Here is a 26843-nt window from a genome sequence, read left to right on the forward strand (position 1 = left end):
TGCTCCTATTCAAGGCAAAGATAGATTTTAAAATGAGAGACAAACAACAAATGATCAATATCATAATCACAACAAAGCTGAAAACAGAAATACTACCATGTAGCCATGTATATATTATAGGTCGAGAAGACAACCAACCATATAATTTCTTGTTCAGATCTAGATTTTCTTCCCTAATACAAATTGTTCATTATAGAGGTTTGTAATGGATTAATCAAATGATAAAGATCTTCAGAAAGTCTTCTTCTGAGCCTTTAATGCTCTAGTAACATTTTCTGACAATTCTTGAGTATATTTTACTTGTATCTTTTCCTTATTTATCACTTCTTTACACTCACATGCTCAAATAATGCAATTGTATCAGTTAATATTATACCCTTCTTTTTCTCAGTAATGATCATAAGTTCCTCTATATGGGGTGTGGCAAGCATCTCAGGGTGGAAAACGTTCACGTTTAAAATCCCAAGCATGTAAATTTAAACAAGGAGGTTCCTTAGGAAATCTTTTTCTATTTTCAGTACTTTCTACAAATGGAACTTCTCACATTTCTAAGGTCTTAAATGCTCCCATGCTATAAATATTTGGATGAGATGAATGATTGGTTTTACTTAATTTAATACATGGTTCAACAGTACACTTTCTGCAAAATCATATAGGTGCCATACTATTTGTTAGAATAATTATACCCAGCTTTTCAGCATCTCTTTGATATTTCCAATAATAATTGTTATATCCCAAATAAGCTTCTCCTAACAAAACAACTTCAGCCATACTTTTCTCCCCATAGTATAGTTTTGAATATATCTAATATTCAGTCTTTTACAATCCAAATTGTTCATGATTAATATAAGTATCACAAGTTGTCCTGTAAGTCCATGCTATGCATTGATCTAAATTGAATGTGTTGAGAGAGAAATCATATCCCCAAGGAAAAAAATAAAATATAAGAGCAAAATTGCACACTAAGATAATTTTTTTTTTTAAATTAAAGGTCATAGTCTTTGGTTTTTGTTCAAACTCCACAATTCTTTCTCTGGATACAGATGGTAATCTCCATCACAGATACCCCCAAATTGTTCCTGGTTGTTGCACTGATGGAATGATGGCATAGTGTTTTTTAAAGTGTTATTTTTCTTTAGTATTTTTGTGCTTCCTTTAACAAGCTGTTGACTTTTTTCATGATTTTCATGCATTATTCTCACTTTTTTTTCCATTTTTTTCTCTGCTTCTCTTATTTGATTTTAAAATTCCTTTTGAGCTTTTCCAGGTTGAAAACAATTCACATTTTTTTCTCTAAGGCTTCATATATAGGTGCTTTGATTACATTGTTTTCCTTAATCTTCCCTGTCACCATAGTAACTTTATATGGTCATGTTCTTTTGTTGTTGTTTGCTTATTTTCTAACTATTTCTTGACTTTTAAAGTTGAGTTCTGCACCACCCCCCCCAGGGTGGAGGGGGAACTGCTCAAAGCTTCAGCTTTTTCATGTTGCTGTTTTCAGAGGCCTTGGGGTCTGTAAATCAGATCTTTTAAAGGTCTCTAAAGAGAGGTATGGCCACTGCTCTCCTGGCCTGTGCTCTGGACCATAAGCAAACTAGACACTCTTTTCTGACTTGGATCTGTGACCACAGTCCTGCTTCTGCTAGTGCTTCTTGGCCCGAGACAGCAACCCAGATGGACAATGCAACAAAGTCCTCTTCTCAGTGCCAGGAAAGGGTCTTCTTCTGACCAGTTGTCCAACCCCCTTACCAAAAGCCACTGCCAATTCAGCTGCCCCCAAAATCTGCTGCTGGCTTGCTTGTGGAGCCTGTGGTCCTCTTTCACCCCAGGGAGATAGATTTTTTCCTGTGGATCTTCTAAGTTACCTTGGTCTGGAAAATTGTTTCCACTCTATTCTTTTGTTGTTTCTGCTGCTGCAGAATTTATTTTAAGGTATTTTATGTTTAGAGTGAAACTTGGGAGAAATTAGGGGAGTTCTGCCCTTATTTTCTGCCTTTTTGCCATCTTGGTTTCACCTTTTTGAACTTATTCAGAATTTGAACCTAAGTCTTTCTGCTGCTCTCAGCCAATGCTCCTTCCACTTTACCAAGCTGCCTCCCTACATATGTATATTATTTACTGAACCATTTATTGAATCATTTGAACATTCAATAATTTATTGAATAATCTTCCAATCATTGGACATATGGGCTATTTCAAAAATGTTGCTCTTACAAATAAAGTAGTTATTTTTATACATACATTTGTTTTTAGGTGAATATTTATATACAAATGAGATTTTTTTTATCCTTTTCACAATAGAGTCTTAGAGAGGAAATTACTCGGTTACAGGTATTAGGTTTTTTGAAGCAGTGAAGTGTATAGTAAAATGAACATTGAGAATGGGAAAGACCTGAGTTCAAATCCTTTCTATAAGATCAGTTTTGTGACCATGGGTAAGCCTCTCCAGTTTCAGTTTCCTTCCTATTAAAATGGTGATAACTATGGAGTGGGGAAAATTTGGCCAGGACATTTTACTTCCCTCTTTTTCTTTTCCACTCATACCCCACTATCTTCCCCCAAGGCAATCCCAGAAAATAAGGGACAGATATCAAAAGTAATAAAGTGCTATTATGTGCCTAAATCTTATCATTTTATAAAATGTGAAGAAAATCTCTTCCCAAATTAGAAGGGGAGCTTGACCTTATAAAGATAAAAATCAGTCATGCTGATTTAAAGAAATCATGCTGTCAGACCTTGATTCTCAAGTGAGGAGGATTTCATCTCTTGACAGGACTTGTAGACAATACATAGAATTGGAGGAAACTGAAAGAGAAAGCTTAGACCCAAGAACTCCAAGATCCAGACCATGTGGACTGCTCAGACATGAAGTATGTTGGGATGCACTCTGCTATGTCTCTGAAGTCTCTCTCATTTATACTGTAGTCCCTACTGCAGAGATTATTTCATTTCTGCCTTTGGGCCCCCTCTTGAGAAGCTGAAGCTTTGGGAAATTGTTTCCTAAATGTTTCTTTGTTAAAAGTCCAGTCATTTTGATCTTGTCTGACTCTTTGGGACCTTATTTTCTTAGCAGAGATATTGAAGTAGTTTACTAATTCCTTCTCTAGCTCATTTTATGGATGAGAAAATTGAGGTAAAGAGGGTTAAATGACTTGCCCAGAGTCACACAGCTAGAAAATGTATGAGGTCAAATTTGAATTCGGGGGTGGCTAGGTGGCGCAGTGGATAGAGCACCGGCCCTGGAGTCAGGAGTACCTGAGTTCAAGTCTGGCCTCAAACACTTAATAATTACCTAGTTGTGTGACCTTGGGCAAGCCACTTTAACCCCATTGCCTTGCAAAAAAAAAAATTGAATTCAGATCCTCCTACTCCAAGCCTGATACTCTATCCACCATGCCATCTAATTGCCCATATAAATGTTTCTTTAAGATCTTTATTTTAAATATTTACTTTGTCTTTCAAGTCCGAGTATACTTTAAAGGAGAGGAAAGAGAGAATTAAATCTTTAGCACTTTCCAGAGGGGTAGGTGGGAATTTAGAGTTTCATTTGTCACAAATTCTAGAGCAAAGACAAAAATGTTTATTCAGGGAAATCCATCTAAGGTGTGAGTCACTAATAGGGAGGGGAGTAAGAATAAGTAAAGAATAACTTTGTTTAGCATACCAGTCTATCACTGGTATACTTGCCAGTCAATCAGTAAACACTTATTAAGAACTTGCCAGCCACTGTGCTAAGCAAATGCAAAGTATTCTATATAAAGCATTTGGCAAAGCCTGAAGCACTTTAAAATTTACATTTCTGTATTTCCCTCTCAAAAGTTCATCACTCCAGTGTCCCCCCACCAAAAATATTATGCAATACCTACTTTCTCAGTCATGTCAGTTTTGAAGTTTATCGTTTGTTGCTATGCTATTTTTGTCCTTCTGGTGGATGTTAGATAATATTGTAAGATGGTCTTGATTTGTATGTGTTTGATTAGTAGGGAATTATCATATCTTTTCATATTATTATATTTCTTCTTTCATATTGTCTGTGTCATTTAACCACTGAGGAGTATGTACTAGTGTTATTTATATCATCAGGTATATCATCATATCTCATATTTATTGCAAATATTTGATTCACATCAACTCCTATTCTTTTAATTTTAGAAGTATAGATTTTGGATTTGTAGAATCCTTTATTTATTATAAATGTATTGATATTTGTCTCCAGTACTTTCTTTTCTTCTTCATTATAAAAATGTTCCCCTTCTCTTAGTTGAGGTAAATAAATTATTTCATTTTTTAATGATTTGGGGGGGGGATATTTCAATGGATTTGTATTCTCATAGCCCTTTAACTCTCTCATGTCCCTACATAAATCTGTGACAGGGATTCAATATAATGTGTTGGAAAACCTTCTCTTAGATCTTTTTTTTCTCCTCTTCAATCTCTTGACCTGTCCAAGTTAAGACCTATACAGATACAAAAGGGATACCCTGTGGGCTTTACCTCAGTTCTGGCCATTATATGATCATTCCTTTTTTGTAGTTGGATGTTTTTCTAATGACTTGCCAAATACTACTTTTCTGGGTTAATTCTTTATTTTTAAATATTTTGCAGCATGCTCATGCCTGCCATGAACCTCTCCATCACCCTTTGGTCATCCCTCAGGTTTCATTTAATGAAATTCAAAAATCATTTTAAAATAGCTACTAAATACAAAATCCTTTGCTAGGATCCTGGGCTTAAAGATAAAAATTCAGCAGTCCCTACCCTCAAGTAACCTACTTTGGAGAATCAACATACACAAAGTTAGTTGTAAACAAAGTAATGACAATGTATTTTTTTTTGCAAGGCAGTGGGGTTAAGTGGCTTGCCCAAGGCCACACAGCTAGGTAATTATTAAGTGTCTGAGACTGGATTTGAACCCAGGTACTCCTGACTCCAAGGCCAGTGCTTTATCCACTGTGCCACCTAGCCGCCCCTTGACAATGTAATTTAAGTGTGGTTTGAGAGTGCTAACTATTGGTAAGGGGTGGGAATAGAGAGAAGTCAAGAAGGCCTCTTTTAAGGAATGGCATTTAAGAGATGATCCTTAAAGAGAATTAGGAATTCTGGTGGTTAGAGTGTCCTAGGAAACAGATATGGAAAAGGTCTAGAGTTTGGAGATGGAATGGCAGGTACAAGAAATGGCAAGTGGGTCAGTTTGTCCAGAAGTAATACTTTCATTGCCAAAAGTAATTTGTATTTTGTTCAGGAGGAAACTCCTGAATGTTTTTATTCAGTGGAATAGCATGGTCATTATATCAGTTTGATAGCTAAATGGGGAATGGATTTGGAGAAGAGACAGACTGGAGAAGTAGGAAGACCAATGAGAAGACCATGGCAATAAAATAGGGGAGAGGTGATGAACTAAAGTGGTATTTCATAATTCACAATAGTGTAGCATTGCTTGAAGACTATTGCTGTGAAAATGAACTGGAAGGGACCTTAGAAATCATATAGTCCAAACCTCTCATTTTATAAATCAGGAAACTGAGGCCCAAAGGGGTAAAGTCACTGAAGTAGTAAGGATTAGAACTCAAATTCTTTGATTCTAGATCAAATAGTCTTTCCACTAAAGTATTCTGCCTCCCATTTAAACAAGTTCATAGCATTTGTCCCAGATAAATGATGTATAGTGTGGAGGATATATCAAAGTAAGGAGAAATGAGGTTCTTGATAAAGAATTACAAAAAAAGGTCATGAGAACCCCTACCAGGGTGGCAATAGAATCCAAAAGTAGTAAAGAGGTAAGATACAAGGGTTGTTGTGGAGGTAGAAATGACAAGATTGGCAATTAATTTATATCTGGGGTGGGTGTAAAAGTAGCTCTAAGATTACAAACTTATGGTGATAGCCTTGACAGAAGTAGGGAAGGTAGGAGGGAGTTGGAGGGGAAAGATGATATTTTAAGTAATGTTTTGGACAAACTGAGTATGAGACTTTTTCCAGTTTTCTTAAAAATCCTACTCTACCTCACCTCAACTGCAAATATCTTCTGATCCAATGACACTGGTCTTCTTTCTCTTTCTTGAGCAAAGCACTCCTCTTCTGATTCCAGAATTTTCCCCTAGAGGGGTCAGTTCCCCCTATTGATCTTTGCCTTCTATACTCTCTGACATCATTTAAGTCTTAACTGAAGTTCTACCTTTTATAAGAAGCCTTTCCCGGTCCACCTTAATCTTCAAATGAAACTTTATCTATGAAATTATTTCTAATTTATTATATGCTTATATGAATATTTATATGTATATATGCCTATATATAAGTATATGTATCTTGTTTGTAGATATTTAATTGCATGTTGTCTTCCCCATCAAATGAGTTCTTTGAGAACAAGGACTGTGTTTTGCCTTTCTTTGTATTCCCTGTGCTAAATACACAGTAGGAATTTAATAATAAATGACTGAAATGTGACTGAAATGCCTTCAGGTCGTTATTTGAAAGGTCCAGTAATTAACTATTCTCTAATTACTTTAAGCTTGAACTGAAGAACATCACCTTTCATAAAGGGGCAACAACATAGACACTTTTTAATTTATTTAATAATTAAACACTACATTGTCTCTGTTACCTTCTGTAATTTCAGCTGAGATGTGAAGAAATCAATTGATTAGGAGTGTCCTGATTAATACCCCCAATTTCCCATATTAGTGTCAAAGGCGAGATCTGAACCCAGATCCTTCTGGTTAAAGAGGTCCAATACTCTATTCATCACTCTATGTTGCCTCTCAAATATGGGAAGAGCAGCAACTCTGAGAACATTTGGTTGAAGGTCATTAGAGGGAGAAACAGAAGTAACTTTGTCATGTTATCAATCACTTCGATAGAAGAGGTAAATAGAGGAGTTTGGGAAATAGATGTCAAGCCTGGATCAGAGGCATGATATTGTGCTGATGGAGAACTCTTATTAAACAATAAGAATTTATTAAGAATCAGCTCTAGGGGCAGGCTAGGTGGTGTAGTGGATAGAGCACCAGCCCTGGAGTCAGGAGTTCCTGAGTTCAAATCCAGCCTCAGACACTTAATAATTACCTAGTTGTGTGGCCTTGGGCAAGCCACTTAACCCCATTGCCTTGCAAAAACCTAAAAAAAAAAAAAAAAAAAAAAAGAGTCAGCTCTGAATCTTGTAATTCAGAGATAAACATAAAAGTTTATCAGGTCCTCAAGAGAAGTTACATCCTATCAGGAGAAGCACTATGTACACAGAGAAATGAATGCAAAATAAATACTAAGTAAATGAGGGTGGAGGAAGGAAAGGGAACATCCATTTGCAAGCTCTTCCTATGTTTCAGGTGCTGTTCTAAGTGATTTACAAATATTATCTCATTTGATACAAGATAAATTTTATGTAACTAGAGATGGGAAGTCAGGAAAGATAGGTGTTGCTTGAGTAGTTTTTTGGTTTTATTGTGTGTGGGGAGGCAGTGGGCTTAAATGACTTGCCCAAGATCACACAGCTAGTAAGTATTAAGTATCTGAGGCTGAATTTGAACTGAAGTCCTCCTGACTTTAGACCCAGTGCTCTATCCTCTGTATCACCAAGCTGCCTTTGAGCAGAGTTTTGAAAGAAAAAAGGATCATAAGAGGCAAAAATGAAAAGGTGGCATATTCCAATCATCAGAGTATAGCCAGTGCCAAGACTCAAGAGAGTGCTCACATGTGACAAACAGCAAGAAGGGCAATTTCACTGGACCATAGCATCTTGCAGTGAAAGTAATGTAAAAGAAAGTAAGGTAAAAAGAAAGGTAAGGTGAAGTTAGGTTGTAAAGGGTTTTAAGAGTCAAACAGAAGAGTTTATATATAGTCCTGTATTTTATTGCATTAGAACAGGGAAAGACTTGAGGCAGGGATACTAGTTAAGAGGCTTGCAAGAATGCTGGCAAGAGGTGATAAGAAATAAAAGGTGGGGAACGGGTGTAAGCAGAGAGAAAGGAATAGATGAAAGAAATGTTAAGGTAGAAATGAAACTGACAAGTGATTAGATATTTGGGGTGAATGGGAGTGAGGTGTCAAGGAAGACATCAAGATTGCAACCCTAGGAAACTGAATGGGTAGTGGGTGACCTCAAATTTGTGGATAAAGATGAATTGGGGAAAATATAATGAGTTCATTTTGGGGACATGTTGAGTTTGAGATGAGACACCCAGTTTGAAAAATCAAATAAGCAAGTAGAGATGCATTATTGGAGTAGGAAGAAGGTTTAAAATATAGATCTTGGAATCGTCTACATTAAAATGATCATTTAACTGGTGGGAGCTGATGAGATCAAAAGTTAAGAGAAAAAAGAAAAGAGAACAGAACTTTGGGATATGTTCAAAATTCAGCAGCATGTCATGAATTATGATCCAACAAAGAAGACTAAGAAAATGTATGATGTGATCAACAGCATCAAATTGAGGGAGAGAGAGAGAGAGACAGAGAGACAGAGACAGAGAGACAGAGAGAGATAGAGAGAGACAGAGACACAGACACAGAGACACAGAGACAGAGACAGAAACAGAGAGAGAAATCAAGTTTGAGAAAAGGTCAGAAGATTTGTCCATTGAGATCACTTATAAATTGAAAGGCACTATTCAGAAGCAAAATAGATAGATTTTAGAGGAGGGGCAAGATAAAAAAAAAGAGAGAATGATAAACAGAAAAAAATAGTATAGAAGGAAATAAACAGTTAGTAATCTTAACTGTGAATGTGAATGGAATGACTCACCCATAAAATGAGAGCAGATAGAAGAATGGATTAGAAATGAGGATTTAACAATATTTGTTTATAAGATATACACTTTAAACAAAGAGACAGAATTAAAATAAGGGGCTAGAGAAGAATGTTTTATTTTTCAGTTAATATTTTTTTTAAAAAGCAGGGATTGCAATCATGATCTCAGACAAAATGAAAACAAAATAGATATAATTAAAAGAAATAAGCACAAAAACTACATTTTGCTAACAGGTACCATAAATAATGAATATCATTCTTAAATATCTATATGTACCAAATAGCATAGCATCCAGATTCTTAAAGAAAAAGTTAAAATGAGTTTTATATACACACACATATATAGCGTAACATATATATATATATATATATATATATATATATATATATATCCAGAATAACACACACACACACAATATAACATAAATATGTGAACTAATATAGTGGAGAACCTCAACATTTCCCTCTAAGAACTAGGAAAAACCTAACCATGAAATATATACAAGAAAGAGGTTAAAGAAATGAATAGAATTTTACAAAAATTTAGATATGATCGATCCCTGGAGAAGAATTAATGGGAATAAAAGAAATATGCTTTTTTTCTCAGTGGTATTACAGAACCTTCACAAAAAATGATCATATATAAGGACAAATAAAACTTACCAAAAATACAGAAAAAAGTAAATTAAATGTATCCTTTTGTGTCCATAATGCAATAAAAACTACATTTAGTAAATTCAGTGAAAGGTCATAAAAATATAGATTAAAAATTAGTTGGAAGCCAAATGTTGTAATCCCAAAAAATGAGTAGGTCAAAGAAAAAAACCATAGAAACAATAATTTTAGTAAAAAAATTGACAGAAATGGCTCTGAAGGTGGCCAGGATCAGACCAGGGGACCTATATGTCTCATATCAAGAGGGGGGTGATGCAAACTAATGATGGAGCAAAAGAGAAATCTTTTAAAACAGGCCTAAAGGCTTTGGTGGCAACAGGAAAAGAGCCATTTCCTACCATTTTATGTGGATTCACAAAATGAAAGTGACAGATGGGATGATATTTCCAAATCACAGCTGGAGAACATTAAAAATATGGGAGAGGGGTGGCTAGGTGACACAGTGAATAGAGCACCAGCCCTGGAGTCAGGAGGATCTGAGTTCAAATCTGAACTCAGACACTTAATAATTACCTAGCTGTGTGGCCTTGGGCAAGCCACTTAACCCCACTGCCTTGCAAAAACCTAAAAAAAATATGGGAGAGAATGAAAAATGAATCCTGAGAGCTAAGACAAGTAGAAGACAATGTAAGATGAGAAAGAAACCTAGAAGAAGCAAATCAACATTAAACAGGGTCCAAGTCTTCCAGAGGCAAAATTTGTAAAGTTTTGTGTTTTAGAAGCCCATCAAGGTCAATGAGTAAAAGTGTTTGACTGGGTACACAGGTTACACAGGCAAGGGAATAGCTTCATAGCTTCTTATATTAAGAGATAGTACAGGATATCTTCAAAGCATCTTGTTAGATGAACTGTGTCATCTTTACAATGGAGTGGTCTTGTCCACAGAGAGTAGTTTGGCAGAGTATGGAACACTCAGTCTTACAGCTGAAGGCAAGTAGGCACCAGGAGGCCATGAACTGATCTGTGACTATTGGGAATTGATTAACTTAGCCCCTGCTGGAGCAACTGGTAATCTATTAAGTGAAAAGTCAGATGTAGATGACCAGCTTAATAAAAGATATATGATGATCCAAGGAAAGAAGATGCCCCAAATCTTGAAAGTATGTTCAGTGGTCACCAGATGCTTCAAACGTCACTTTTTTTTGATGGGAGATATTATGAAGTCACTCCTCCATCATTAGTACAAACACAGGTGTAAGGCAGTGCCATGTTTTTCAAACTTGACTATTTTGGAAAGGAGACATTTTTGACTCAGGCATCACAGTTATATTTAGAGACTTGCTTTCTAGCTTTGGGAGAGGTCTTTTGTATTGTTCAGTTGTACAAAGCAGACACAGTCCAGGACATAAAGACACCTCACAGAGTACACTCACATTGAAGTCAAATGCCCTTTCATGACTTTAATGATCTAAACCATTTGAAGACTTGGTTTGTGATGTAGTAGATAAAGTCTTAAAATCATTTGTAGCAAGTTTGTTATATGGTCTCAACTCAACTTTCACATCCCCCAAAATACCTTTCAAATGGATAAACTACTCAAATGCCATTGTGTGACTAAAGGAACATGATTAAAAGAAGGAGGGTGGACCTATTGTGAATTTGGAGAGAATATCCCAGGAGCCCCTGAGTGACTGATGACAGACACCATTGATGAACCAATCTTGCTGTGTCAATTCCCTGTAGAAATCAAGTCCTTCCATATGCAGCACATCCTAAGAACACCTACCTTACTGAATCTGTAAATGTGTTGATGCCAAATTTTGGTGAGATTGTGGGATACTCATTGCATATCTGGAATAGTGAGGAACTGCTAAAGGGATACAATAAAGAAGGCACTGATCCTACTCCCTATTACTGATACAATGATTAGAGACAATATGGTATATGCCCTCGAGGAGGATGTGAATTGGACTTGAAACAATTCTTGGATTTTTCCCTGAGATGTGTGCTTGTCCCATCGCTTTTTTTCAGCACTGTAATCCCTAATTGTTCAGTGAATGTCAGCAATAGGGAAGAGTATTTACCCCCCCCCCCCAGTTTAATGAAAAGATGCAACTTCCCAAAATGAAATGATCCATCATTTTTTTCCATCAAAGTATTACTCTTGCATTATTATTTGTTCTCATTGCCACAAAATAGTCACATTTATTTGGGATGTTCTAAAAATAAAATAACCTGAAGTGATATTAATGTTGTCTTTCTTAGAAAAATAATTGACTATTAAAGGGAATGAAAGCAATTTACCAATTTTATGGGATGCAGTCAGAGTAGTCCTTAGGGGAAATTATAGCTCTAAATTCTTACATCAATAAAATAGAGAAAGAGCAGATCAATGAATTGGGCATGCAGTTGAAAAAAATGGAAAAAGAAGAAATGTAAAACCCCTAGTTAAACACTAAATTAGAAATCCCAAAAATCAAAGGAGAGATTAATTCAAATGAAAGTAAGAAAATCATTAAACTAATAAATAAAACTAGGAGTGGGTTTTATGAAAAAGAAATAAACTATTGGTTAATTCGATTAAAAAAACCAAAGAAAGCCAAATTATGAGTATTTAAAAAGGGTGAATTCACCACCAATGAAGAAGAAATTAAAGCAATTATGAGTTTTTGTCCAGTCATATGCCAATAAGTCTAACAATCTCATTAAAATGGATATTTACAAAAATACAAATTGCTCTGATAAGAATAATTAAGTAACCCTAATTAGAAAAAGAAATCAAACAAGTCATCAGTGAGTTTGCTTAAGAAAAGATCCCCCAAACCCGATCTACTAAACATTTGTAGAGCAGTTAATTGCAATACTATATAAGCTATTTGGAAAATGGGCAAAATAAGAGGTCCAATAAGTTCTTTTTCTTTTTTGACCAAATACAACATTCATTTTTAAAAAAATTTTTTTTTATTTAGACAATGGTATGACTTGCCCAAGGTCACACAGGTAGGTAATTATTAAATGTCTGAGGTCAAATTTGAACTCAGGTCCTGACTCCAGAGCTGGTGTTCTATCCACTGTGCCATCTAGCTTCCCCTTACAACAGTCATTTCTAATAAAAATACTAGAAAGAGGGGCAGCTAGGTGACGCAGTGGATAGAGCACCAGCCTTGGGTTCAAGAGGACCCGAGTTCAAATCCAGCCTCGGACACTTAATACTTACTTAACTGTGTGACAATGGGCAATTCACTTAACCCCATTGCCTTGCAAAAACAAAACTAAACAAAATGAAATAAAAAAATACTAGAAAGCATTGGACTAAATGAAATTTTCCTTGAAATGATAAGTGGTATCTAAAACCATCAGCAAGCATTACCTATGAATGGGATAAGGTAGAAGTCTTCCCAATAACATCAAGGGTGAAGCAAGGATGTCTATTATCATCACTATTATTCAATTTTGTATTAGAAGTGCTAGCTAAAGCAATAACATTAGAAAAAGGGAAATTAAAGGAATTAGAATATTAAATGAGGAAATAAAACACTCTGCAGATGATATGATAGTATACTTAAGAGAACTATAGAGAACCAACTAAAAAACTAGGTGAAATAATTAACAAATTTAGCAATATTGGAGGATATAAGGTAAATCCACATATTTCACCAGTATTTCTATATTTTACCAATGAAGTCCAGCAGAAAGAGAGAAATTCTATTAAAATAACTGCAGATAATATAAAAAAAAAAAACTTGAGAGTTCCAGGAACTATATGAACCCAATTACAAAATACTTTTCTCACAAGTAAGGTCAGATTTAAACAATTGGTGAAATATTCATTGACCAGGGGAGGGTGAGCCAATATAATAAAAATGGCAATTGTACCTAAATTCACTTACTTATTCAGTGCCACACCAATTAAATTACCAAAAATTTATCAAAACAATCTGAGATTGACTAAAAAATAGAGTGGTGGTTTAGTGGAATAGATTACGTATACAATGCACAGTAATAAAAGAACATAAAAATATAGTGTTTGATAAATGCAAACATCCAAGCTTTTGGGACAACAAATCACTGACTAAAATTTCTGGGCAAACTGGAAAGAAGTTTGATAGAAACTAGGTCTAGGTCGACATTTCACACAATATGGGTACATGATTTAGACTTAAAGGGTGATATCATCAGCAAATTAGGGGAACATGTAATAATTTGCCTGTAGATCCATTAGGAAAGGAAGAATTTATGTCCAAATGAGAGATAACATCATGTAATATAAACTGGATAATTTTGATTAAATTAAAATGTTTTTGTACAAACAAAACCAATGCTACCAAGATAAGAAGAAAAGCAAAAAATTGAGGGGAAATTTCACAGCCAGTTTCTCTGATAACTGCCTCATTTTTCAAATATATAGAAAACTGAGTCAAATGTATAAAAAAACAAGTCATTCCCCAATTAATGAATGGTCAAAGGATATAAATAGGCAATCTTTAGATGAAGAAATCAAAGCTATCTATGATCATAAGGCAAAAATTGTTTTAAGTCATTATTGATTAGAGAAATGTATATTACTGAGGTACCAATTCACACCAATCAGATTGACTAGAAAGGAAAATTATTTATGTTGGAGGAGATATGAGAAAATTGGTATACTATAATGCATTGTTGACAGAGTTGTGAACTGATCCAGCCATTCTGGAGACCAATTTGGAGATATACCCCAAGGACTATTAAGCTGTGCTATTAACCAGCAATACCACTACCAGGTCTGTATCTCAAAAAAAAAAAAAAGAAAAAGACCCTATATCTTCAAAAATATTTATATAGTAGTCCTTTTTGTGGTGGCAAAAAAAAAAAAAAAAAAGGAAATTAAAAGGATGTCTGTCAATTGGCTGATCACGTTATGTGGTATATGATTGTAATGGAATACCATTGTATACTATAAGAAATGACAAGCAGGATGATTTCTAGAAAAACCTGAGAAGACTTATGTGAACTGATGCAAAGTGAACTGAGAAGAACCAGATCATTGTACACAATAATAGCAATATCCTACAATGATCATTTTTGAATGACTTAGTTATTGTCAGCAATATCAAAGTAATTCTGAAATTATCAATATAGAAAATTCTGAAGAACTTATGATAAAAAAAATCAGAGAAAGAACTGATGGAGTCTGAATGCAAATGGAGGCAAACATTTTTAATTTTCTTTTTCTTTTTTTGGTTGTGTTTTCTTTTGCAACATGGCTAATACTGAAAGAAATTTTGAATGACTGCACATTAAATTCCTTATCTTCTAAAGAAGGGGAAGGGGGGGGGGAAGAATTTGGAGCTCAAAATTTTAAAAAATGAATGTTAAACTTTAGTACATACTCTGTACTTTAATGGAGATAGACACAATGATTATCTTGCACTAGCTGTAGAGACTCAAATATATTCCAAAGATGATGTGAAACAAATAAAATGTTTTATGCTGCAAAAAATTTACATGTAATTGAAAAAATAAAGTGAGAGGTGAAAAAGATGTTAAGGGAAGATGGACCTCATTAAGAATGGTCTCAGGCAGCCAGGTGAAACAGTGGATAGAGTACTGTTCCTGGAGTCAGGAGGACCTGAGTTCAAATTTGGCCTCAGACGCTTATTAATCGACTAGCTGTGTGACCTTGGGCAAGTCACTTAACCTCATCTTAAATAAATAAAGTTTTTTAAATGGTCTCTATTTTGTCATTGAAACTTGAGTCAATGTCCTAAGGAGGTGGTATGGGGTATAAAAAAGATAGACAAAATTGAGAATAACTTTAGGTTAGAATAGGAGACAAAATTAAGGAGAAAGAAAATGTCTTTTTTTTTTCAAAGATTAGCTAGTGGAAATATAATTTGTACGTTGAAGTATATGAACAAAAAGTTTTCAAAAACAAGACAATTTATTAACAACCATATAAAAAAATGATCCAAATCATTAATGATAACAGAAAGGCAAATTTATTTGTTTTTTAAAGGGGGTTAAGTGGCCACACAGCTAGGTAATTATAAAGTGTCTGAGACTGGATTTGAACCTAGGTAGGTACTCCTGACTCCAGGCCAGTGCTTTATCCACTGTGCCACCTAGCCACCCCCTGCTGAAAGGCAAATTTAAACAATTCTAAAATTGTTTTTAACTCATCTGTTGGAATGTCAGTGACAACCCCCCCCCCAAAAAAAAGAAAAAATACATTTGTTGGACAGGTTGTAGAAAAATAGGCACACATGTATTGCTAGAAAAATTATGGATTAATTATTCTGGAAAGTAATTCATAACTATAATTCCAAAAAATCACTAAACTGTGAATACCTTTTGAACTGACACCACTACTGGTCATAAAAAGACCCATATGAACAAAAATTGAGCAGTACTTTTGTCAGAGCAAAGAACTGAACAAATTAGGTAACTCATATCTTATAGAATAGCAGAATAAATTATGGCATATAAATATAATCGAGTATTATTGTTTCATAAGAAATGAAGAAAAAGATTGATTTAGGGATTAGATTAGGACTAGTATGAAGGGTTACAGAATGAAGTGATTAGAAATAGAATAATTTATATAATGAATACAACATTTTAAAAGGAAACCATTCTGAAAGCAATGGCCAGTCATGACTGCAGACATGGACGCATGATTTTTTTCTTACTTTTTAAAATAACTTGATGTGAAGAATATAATTGAGTTATTCTCCAATTTTATAACTTTGAAATAAATGTCTACTTTTGTTTTATGTAATAGAGTTAACTTCTACCTCTTGGCAAGAAGGTAATGGACTGGAAGTACAGACAGAAGCATTCCTTTTCAGACACTAACAATGTCTATCTATTTTTGCTTGTCAATTTTTAAGTAAGAGGAATTAAGGGCATCTATGAGGTGGAGAGTGGGTGGCGATACATATTTTTTTTAAAAAGAAAAAAACAGAATCCATTTTTTTTAACTACAAAGAAAGAAGTTTAGAAAGGGTCAAACTGAAAACTTGTTTATGAAAATTATGTTTAAATATATACTTTATAAAAACAAGATATATGAAACAGAGATTCACATTGTCATATATAAACCTTTTGTTTAATTGTTTTAAATTTTCCCTTTAAGAATTTAATGCTCTGAACTGATGCTGAGTGAGATGAGCAGAAACAGAAAAACACTGTACTAGCAACATGGGGGTGATGATCAACCTTGATGGACATGCTTATTTCATCAGTGCAACAATCAGAAACAATTCTGGGCTGTCTGCAATGGAGGATACCATCTGTATCCAGAGAAAGAACCGTGAAATTTGAACAAAGTTCAAGGACTATTCACTTTAATTTAGAAAAAAAATTGATATCTTATTGTCTGATCTTGTTATCTCTTATACTTTGTTTCTTCTTTAAGGATATGATTTCTCTCTCATCACACTCAATTTGGATCAATGTATACCATGGAAACAATGTAAGGACTGACAAATTGCCTTCTGTGGGGGGTGGGAGGAGGGAAGTAAGATTGGGGGGGAAATTGTAAAACTCAAAATAAATAAAATCTTTAATTAGAAAAAAAAAGAATTTATTGCTCGTTCATATGCACCCCATCCCCAATGTCTATAGGCAGGTACATTTTCTTCTCTAGGCTGAAGATGATCTTTATAACAGTAAGTTTTTTTTATGTGTTCTATTTATATTGATTTAGCCGTTTATGTTGTTTTCCTACTTCTGTTTACTTTAGACCATCAATTCAGTACGGTTTCCTATTTAACTATACTTGCAAGTCTGAGATTTTTTTCGTATGAATTTTAATGCTAAATTGTATTTAAAACTGACATCATCTCAATTTGAATAGAGGCATTTAATGTAACATAAAGTCCTAATTTGTATTTTTTAATTCTTTCTATTTTAACCTCAACTTTGATACTATTCCTCTCCAAGCTGTATTCCTCACTCTCTGGATTGTTCCTACCATGCCACTGAAGTTTTCCCCACCCTAGAAGTTGACTTCAACCTTGAACTTTTCACACTGCAAGTATCTCCAAAAGTATTCCTTGAGACAATCCTAAAAGACCTGTGATGCAAAATGACATCCACATCTAGAGGAAAAACTATGGAGTCTGAATGCAGAGCAAGGCATACTATGTTCACTTTAAAAAACTTCTTTTATGTTTTTTCTTGTGTATATTTTTTCTCTTAAATTTCATTTCTCTTCCACAACATGACAAATATGGAAATATGCTAAACAGGATTGTACATGTACAACTTTTAACAGATTGTTTGTTGCCAGGGAGGGGAGAGGGAAAGGAGGGGGGTAGAAAAATACAGAACTCATAAACTTGCAAATAGATGAATGTTGAAAACTACCCTTGCATATAACTGGAAAAAAATTAAAATTTTTAAAAGTTAAAAAAACTCAAAACAAATAAAAAGACGTTTTCCCTGATTTCATTAATTCTGGAAGAATTTCTTGGATAAATTCCTCCAATTTTTTTCTAATTTTTCTGGAATATCAGGTAATCCTAAATTTGCTGTGTGAGTTCTATATTCTAGATTTTGCTACTTGAATCTGCACATTTTTCCTTTTTAAAACATTATTCAGTCATTCCCTGAATGGCTTGTCTGGAATGCCTTGCCTACAATTTATTTTTCTGAATAAGACATATATTTTTGAATATAATCAATATAGGAATTTGTTTTGCTTGACTATGTATATTAGTTGCAAAGGTTATGTATTGTTTTTCTTTCCAAATAGGGGAGGAAGGAAAAAATTGTTAATTAAAAAATGTGGTTTTTTTCTTTAGTAAATCCACTGTTAGTAGTTTGAATTTGTTGAGGTTTTTTTGTTTTGTTTTTTAATTTTTGTAAGGCAATGGGACTGAGTGACTTTCCAAAAGTTACACACCTAAGTTAGTATTAAGTGTCTAAGGGCATATTTGAACTCAGGTTCCTCCTGACTCCAGGGTCAGTGCTCTATCACCACCTAGCTGCCCCATTCAGGTGTTTTTTAATTATATATTCTATATTGGTCATTTTTGCCACTATTTTCTTCTGATCTCTTCTCTCTCTCTCTCTCTCTCTCTCTCTCTCTCTCTCTCTCTCTCTCTCTCTCTCTCTCCTTCCCTCCCTCTGTTCCCCCCTCTCTCTCTTTGTGCTATCTTTTAATAATAGATTTAATTCGCTCTGTTTTTCCTCTCTCTCTCTCTCTCTCTCTCTCTCTCTTTCTGCTATCTTTGAATAATAGATTTAATTCATTCCACAATTTTGTGCTACCTATGAGATCATTATTATGTTCTTGTGTCTTTCTTTTATCAGTATCAGTATCAGTCTTTACTCATTTTCTTTAAATGTATCATACATTGATTTGCATTTAGCTTCAATTCTCTCTTTTTTTTTAGGTTTTTGCAAGGCAATGGGGTTAAGTGACTTGCCCAAGGTCACACAGCTAGGTAATTATTAAGTGTCTGAGGCCGGATTTGAACTCAGGTCCTCCTGACTCCAGGGCGGTGCTCTATCCACTGTGCCACCTAGTCACCCCTTTTAGCTTCAATTCTAAGCTTAATAAGTGTTTCCTTCCTCCCTCTTTCCCTTCTCTCCCTACTACTCTTTTCCCTTCCTCACCTTTCCCTCACTCCCTCTTTCCCCTCCCTCCTTTTCCTTTTTTCCCTTCCTTGCTACCTTCTTTCCTTCCTTCCTTCCTTCCTTCCTTCCTTCCTTCCTTCCTTCCTTCCTTCTTTCCTTCCTTTTCCCTCCTTCCCTCCCTTTAATAGGCCATACCAGATAAACTGACTTAACTAGATAGTCATGTGAGTGAAAGGAAGAGGATGAATGAAAGAGATAGCTAGAACTTGCCATTTGATTAGACAGGTGAGGAGGGATGATGGTGGGAGAAGAATAGAAATAAATGAAATAAAATTGGAAATCTGGGTGACTGCAAGGATGATGGTGAACTTAAGCAGACTCAAACCTTTAGAAGGAGTTCCATTTTGGATCTGCTAAATTTGAGATGCCTGTGAGCTTTGTATATTAACCAAGGTAAACCACAGCTGGCGACACAGACTAGTTTACACAAGTGTCCTTGTTTATACAATGCTCTCTATATTGTTAGGTACTTGATAAAAGTTTGTGGACTGAATGTTGAAAAAATAAAAACATGAGAGGAAAAAGTGAAGGAAGGATTTCTTACTCACTCAGCATCCGGATTCAAGCTTCTTCTTAATCCCACTTTCTTGGCCCAAATAAATATATTCCTCTTAAGTATAGTGGATGCCATCTGGTCCGTGTTCAGTTTCTCCTGTAACCCTTGCCAGACTTCAGGGATTCCACAGAAAGAAGTAGGTCTCACTTGCCGCAGTATTTTTAACAGAGATTCCTGAACCTGTCATGATGAAGTTAAAGTCAAGCCATCAGCAAGGGGTCATGAAAACTTCCTAGACTGGGAGTCAGATGGCCTCAAGTAGTCTCAGGCTTGACTTACTTTATAACCATGGACAAGTTCTTAATCCATTCTAGGCCTCAATTTTACTCTCAAAAGAAAGAGGTAACACTTCAGGGTAGAGCCAAGGTGACAGCATGAAGCTAGCATGCTTCCCCCTAAATAACATTAAATGAAGCCTGTACATAGATAATAAAGTGACAGATTCCACCAGAAAAAGAAAGATCGAAACAAGTTTTCAACTGTAGACATTGTGGAGGATCTTTAGTGAAGGTCTGCCCAGCTAGGCAGGAGAACAGGAAAGTCTGCTGGAGGCTTTTAGCCATAGTGCAGTCCAGGTCCCAGCAGATAGACAAAAGCACACATCCCAGCAACTAGGGTTGGTCCTAACTCCAGATAGAATCTGAACTCTGAACCTTGGGAACACTGGGGCAAAAGATAGGACTGGGTTGGGAACAAACCACCACATAGTCAGAGCCAGCACATAAAGGAGGAAACAAACCTCTGCATAGGCAGTACCTGGGCTGCATAGGCAGTACCTGGGCTACATAGGCAACATCTTGGCCAGTGACAAGAGGGATCAGACCCCAACCCCAGCACAAAAAGTTTGGGTCTATATTCCCTATATCCCTGGAGCAGATTTCAGCAATGAAAATGAGCAAAATAACTAAGAGTGCTAATCATAGAAAGCTACTATGCAGATAAAAATGATAAAAATGCCACCTCAGAAGAAGAAAGCAGTGACAAAATACCTATATGGGAAGTCTCAAAGGAGTCTATGAGTTGAACTCAAATCCAAAACCTCATAGAAGAGCTTAAAAAAGAATTTAAAAACCAAACAAGAAAGAAGAAAAAAAAGAAGTCTATGAATTGGATTCAAATCCAAAACTTCATTGAAGCACTTAAAAAAAGAATTTATAAACCAAAGAAGAAAGGAAGAAGAAAAATGGGAAAAAAGAAATGAGAGCCTTACAGGAAAATTATGAAAAATTGATCAAAGAAATCAACTTCTTTAAAAGTAAAAATATACAACTAGAAAAAGAATGAAACTTCACAAAATAAAAATTGACCAACTGGAAAAGAATACAATACATCTAAAACTTAAATCAGCCAACTAGAAAGGGAATGCAGCTCAGTAAAAAGTAAAATTAACCAACTGGAAAAGGAAATACAAAAACCAACTGAAGAAAATAAAACCCTAAAAATTAGAATTGGACAAATAGAAACTAATAAATCTATGAGACACCAAGATTTCATCAAACAAAATCACAAGGCTGAAAAAAATGAAGAAAATGCAAAGTACCTTTTAGGAAAAACAAATGACCTGGAGAGATAATTTACAAATAAGTGTTCTTCCAGAAATCTTGGATCAAAAAAGGAGCATGGAAAATATCTTTCAGGAAATTATCAGAGAAAACTGTCCAAATATACTAGATCAAGAAGACAAAAGAACCTTAAAAGTACCCCCAGAAAGAGACCCCAGTATAAAAATTCCAAGAACTTTCATAACCAAATTTCAGAATTCTCAAATAAAGGAGAAAATACTACAAGGAGCCAAAAAGAAGTAATTTAAATGCAAAGGGTATACAATCAGAATTACATAGGACTTAGCTTCAACATTAAAGGTTCAGAGGACCTGGAATATGACACCTCAGAGGGCAAAGGACCTTGGATTGCAACCAAGAATTTACTACCCTGCCAAATTTAGGATATTCTGTCAAGGGAAAAGATGGATGATCAACAAAATAGAGGACTTTCAAAATTTCCTGATTAAAAAGACCAGAACCAAACAGAGAATTCTATCTTTGAAAACAGGACTTGAGATGCATAAAAAGATAAATAGAAAGGGGGGGAAAAAAAGAAATGTTAGTTAAGAATTGTATTTCTAGGGGCGGAGCCAAGATGGCGACATGAAGGGATCGAGTCTTAGGAGCTCTCTGATAAAAACTCATAAACTAAGGACTCTAACTAAACTTTCGAGAGACAGAACCCACAAAGGGACCCAGTGAGGCAGTTCTCCTACTCAAGGTAACCTGGAAAAGAGCAGAAAGGCTCGGCGGCCTGCCAGAGTCAAAGAACTTCAGCCTCTGGGAGGCAGCCCCAGGGTGCTGGGAGCCGTGGCTCCCAGCAGCGGGGGAGTCTCCTGAGCTGCACCCCGGGGAGCACCAGCACAAAGTGGGGGAGCAGCGGGAGACCTCTGCCAAAGCGAGCACGTGGAGCCCAGACCTCAGGGCACACAGCCAGCAGCCTGGTCTTTCAGCAGCCTAGACCCGGAAACAGAAGCAGGTGGAGCCAGTAAGCAGGAGCCCCCAGGGCATGAGCCCATTGAGCTGAGGGAGGGGAGTGAAGAGAGACTGCAGAGCTCTGTCCTCTGCCCCTGGAACAGGACTCTGGAGCTCTGACCACATTCAGATCCTGATTGCAGTCTAGGGCCCCCCATAGAACAGCAGGGCCCCCCCCCACCTCAGCCCCATGGCAGAGGGGGGTGCTTATGGTCATTCACAGACCAGGAGGGAGGACAGAGCCTCACACACTGAGACCCTTGTGGGGGTGTCCCAAAAACTCAGGAAACACCCCCCAAAAACAGGCTTAGGCTGGGAAAATGAACAAACAAAGAAACAAGAGGAAGACCATTGAGAAATATTTTGCAAATGAACCCAAGAAGGATCAAAATACTCAGTCTGAAGATGAGGAACCACAAGCTCCTGCATCTGAAGACTCCAAGAAAAACAGAAATTGGGCTCAGGCTATGATAGAGCTCAAAAAAGACTTTGAAAATCAAATGAGGGAGTTAGAAGCAAAACTGGGAAAAGAAAGGAGAGAGATGCAGGAAAAACATGAAAATGAAGTCAGCAGCTTAGTCAAGGGAATCCAAAAAAATGCTGAAGAAAATAGCATGCTTAAAAAACAGCTTAGGTCAAATGGATAAAACAGTTCAAAAAGTTATTGAGGAGAAGAATGCTTTAAAAAGCAAAATTGGCCAGATGGAAAAAGAGATAAGAAAACTCTCTGAGGAGAATAAATCCTTCAGACAAAGAATAGAATTCAGGGAGATTGATGAATTTAACAGAAATCAGGAATCAATACTTCAAAACCAAAAAAATGAAAAATTAGAAGAAAATGTGAAATATCTCATTGAAAAAACAACTGATATGGAAAACAGACTTAGGAAAGATAATTTGAAAATTATTGGAATACCTGAAAGTCATGATCAGGAAAAGAGCCTTGACATCATTTTCAAAGAATTACTACAGGAAAATTGCCCTGATATTCTAGAAGCAGAGGACAAAGTAGAAATGGAGAGAATCCACTGATCCCCCCGAGAAAGAGATCCCAAAAAACCAACCACCAGGAATATTATAGCCAAGTTCCAGAACTTCCAAGTTAAAGAGAAAATATTACAAGCAGCCAGAAGGACACAATTCAAATATCGTGGAGCTGCAGTCAGGATCACACAGGACTTAGCAGCAGCTACGTTGGAAGCTTGTAGGGCTTGGAATACAATATACCAGAAGGCAAAAGAGCTTAGAATGCAGCCAAGAATGAACTACCCAGCAAGGCTGAATGTCCTCTTCCAGGAAAAAAGATGGATTTTCAATGAACCAGGGGAATTTCAAAGGTTCCTTTTGGAATGGCCAGAGCTGAACAGAAGGTTTGATCTTCAGATACAGGACTCAGGTGAAGCATGGAGATTGGAGGAGAGGGGGGGAAATAGAAGGGACTTAATGAGGATGAACTGCATGTATAGAAAAATGATACTGATAATATTCATATGAACCATCTCAGTTAATAGAGCAGGTAGAGGGAGCTTTTATAGTTGAAGCACAGGAGAAAGCTGAATTTGAAGATAAAATATGGTGTAAAAATATAGTCAATAAGAAAAAAAGGAAATGGAATGGGAGAAAGAAAAAGGAGAGGGGGAATAGTCCAAGCTATTTCACATAATAAGATTTTTTTTTATTACAATGAGCTATTTCAATGATATGGAAGGGGGGAGGCAAGGGGCAATGAGGGAACCTTTGCTCTCATCAGAGATGGCTAGGAGAGGAAACAGTAAATATACTCAATGGGGTATAGACAACTGGAGTAAGAAGGAGGGGGGAGCAGGGGGAAGGGGTGGGGATGTGAATAAAGGAGGAGAGGATGGACCATGGGGGGACAGTGGTCAGATATAACACATTTTCTTTTTTTACTTCTTGCAAGGGGCTGGGATTGGATGGCCTGCCCAGGACCATAGGGCCAGGTGGATTCTGGGCCTAAGGGGTGGTATGGGGGCTCAGGGCTTCTTGGCCCCAGGACCAGGGATCTGTCTGCTGCGCCACTCAGCAACCCTACAGCAGAGTCAGAGTGAAAGGAGAGAGAAAATATAGTACATGGTAGTGGAGAAATAAGAAAGGAGGGAGTTGCGATCAGCAATGGAAACGTTGGAAAAATATGGAAGTAACTTTTGTGATGGACTTATCATAAAGAATGTGATCCACTCACGACAGAGTTGATGATGTTGGAACAAAGACTGAAACACATTTTTTGTTATTATTATTTGGGGGAGGGTGCAGGGCAAGTGGGGCTGGGTGGCCTGCCTGGGGCCACATAGCAGGGTGATCATTGGGTGTCTGGGGCCGGATTCAGACCCAGTGCTCCTGGCTCAAGGGCCAATGCTCTGTCTGCCACCCCACCACCCCTACTATTATTACTATTTTATTTTATTTTGGGTCTTTTTTTTTCTTCTTTTTGGTTTTTGCAGGGCAGTGGGGATTGGGTGGCTTGCATGTCACATGGCTGGGTGATTATTGAGTTTACGGGGCTGGATATGGACTCGGGTGCTCGTGGCACCAGGGCTGGTGCTTCGTCCATTGCACCACCTGGCCATACCTATAATTATTACTATTATTTTTTTAATTTTAATTTTTTCTCCCCCTTTACTTTTTTGCCCAAGCAAGTCTATCTATATTCATGGGGGGAGGGGTATTTTGTTTACTTGTAAACAAGTATATTTTATTAATGTAAAGAAAAACATTTGTACAAAATGAGAATAAAAAATAAATTTAAAATAAAAAAATTTAAAAAAATTATTTCTATTAAAATAGAGAAAGGGTTGAATATAATTGAAGAAATTGTACTTAGAGGATATGAGTATGATTGGTTCTTGTCCTTCATTATCAAAGAAGACCAAAATGACATCACTATGTTTGAGACAAATTACAGTGGTTCTAACTGTGACTGATTAGACCAATATGAGCTCAGAATGCTCTCCACAGGTTGGGCACCTAGGGTGTTTATACTAAACTTATATATCTCACATGTCTTTTGAACTATTATAATTCTGCTTAACTCACAGAATTCAGCACTTTCTCTAATGAGAGCACCTCATGCTGGGTGGTCCTTGCGCCAGTGTCTCCCATACCTTACAATCAATGCTAAAGTTCTTAAGAGAGTGTTTTTTAGGGTGTCCCAGTACCTAGAGTACTTAGAGGTTTTATACATAATTAAATAATAAGTGACTTTACTAGATACTTAGAGGAGAGTGGGAGAGTACTTACAAGGATAGGACATAAAGAGATTAGGAAGTGATCTTATCTTTATCCATACTCTAAGGAAGGTTTTAGAACCATGGTTGGGGTGCTAAAGATCAGTAGGAGAGTGTCCCTGATACTTTGGTTGGGGAAGGCTGTAGGGCTATGGTTAGAGTACTTTAGGGATGGAGGGAGAGAGTATTCTTAGAAGGACTGAACATGAAAACATCATGAAGAGATTTGCTTTGCTTGATGCTTTAGCTACAGTTGGAAGGTATATGCTTGGGAGATAGGGATATAAATGGTTCATGAAATGATTTGGCTTTGCATGATGCTTTGACTCATAGAGGGTACTTGAAAAGAGAGTAAAGTATAAAATGATTATAATATGATGTGATTCATGACTCTTGAGAAGGTATTTTTAATAATCTAGAAAAGGGGAGGGTACTTAATGACTATGAGGCCATGCTGTTTATCAAGCAATCAAGCAATCAATCAATCAGTCTTTGAGAACAGGTCAGATAAAAAGGGTATATTTTGACAAAGGGGATGTAAATACAAGACAGAGTTAAAATAATAAAAATATAAACAGAAGGACTATATTAGGAGAAGACTAGGCATTAGTGGATAAATAACATCAGATAAAGAGGCACAAAGGGAAAGAAAGGAGGGTATGAATACTGAGTAAATCCTACTCAATGGATTTGGTCTAGAGAGGGAATAAAATACATCTCCAATTGAGTTTAAAAATCTATCCTACCCTACAGGGAAGTAGAGGGGAGAGGGAAAGAAAAGGGAAGAAGAGACTGATAAAAGGGAAGGCAAAGTAAAGGAGAAAGAATTTAAAGTTAAAGCTTAAAAGAAAAGTTGAAGGGGAAAGGGAGCAAAACTTTGGTGAGGAGGAATAAGAAGGAAAGAGAGAAAAGCACAAAAGGGAAACAATAACATGGAGGGAAATAAAAAATTAGTAACCTAAACTTCCATAAAATGGAAGCAGATAACAGAGTGGATTAAAAACCATAATCCTTCAGTATGTTGTCTACAAGAAACATGTAGATCAGAAAGATACACATGGGATAAAGGTAAGACTGGAATAAAATATATTATGCTTCTGTAGAAGTAAAAAATTCAAGGGTAGAGGTCCTGATTTCAGACAAAGCAAAATCAAAAATAGATCTCATTAAAAGGGATAAGGAAGGAAAGTACATTTTTTAAGGGTTTTTTTTTTTTTGCAAGGCAATGGGGTTAAATGGCTTGCATAAGGCCATTCAGCTAAGTAACTATTAAGTGTCTGAGACCAGATTTGAACTCAGGTAATCCTGACTCCAGGGCTGGTGCTCTATCCATTTTGCCACCTAGTCACCCCTAAGGAAAGTACATCTTCTTAGAAAAAGTCATCATAGAAAAAGTCATTATAGAAAATGAAATTGTATTATTATTAAACATATATGCGCCTATATATAGTATCCAAATTCTTAGAGGAGAAGCTCAATAAATTACAAGGAGACATAGACATAGAAAGCAAAACCTCAACCTTCCTCTCAGAATTAAATAA

The 26843-nt window shown here is 36.2% G+C and overlaps 1 protein-coding gene and 1 pseudogene across 4 annotated transcripts in view; one reads left to right on the forward strand and one right to left on the reverse strand.

The window, feature by feature from the left end:
- The window catches only part of LOC141500547 (long-chain-fatty-acid--CoA ligase ACSBG2-like), an 88851-nt gene that overhangs the window by 16743 nt on the left and 45265 nt on the right, over positions 1 to 26843 (reverse strand). For all 4 annotated transcript variants that reach the window (XR_012471957.1, XM_074203776.1, XM_074203777.1 and 1 more), the window contains one exon: positions 19531 to 19718. Coding sequence is in view for 3 of the 4 variants with exons in the window: in XM_074203776.1 (XP_074059877.1) it covers positions 19531 to 19718 (188 nt within the window). In the remaining variant the exon portion in view is untranslated. The remainder of the gene's footprint in view (positions 1 to 19530; positions 19719 to 26843) is intronic.
- On the forward strand, positions 2432 to 11486 carry LOC141496937 (asparagine--tRNA ligase, cytoplasmic pseudogene; annotated as a pseudogene).

The sequence above is a fragment of the Macrotis lagotis genome, chromosome X (genome assembly GCF_037893015.1).
Source record: "Macrotis lagotis isolate mMagLag1 chromosome X, bilby.v1.9.chrom.fasta, whole genome shotgun sequence".
In the NCBI taxonomy this organism is placed as follows: Eukaryota; Metazoa; Chordata; class Mammalia; order Peramelemorphia; family Peramelidae; genus Macrotis; species Macrotis lagotis.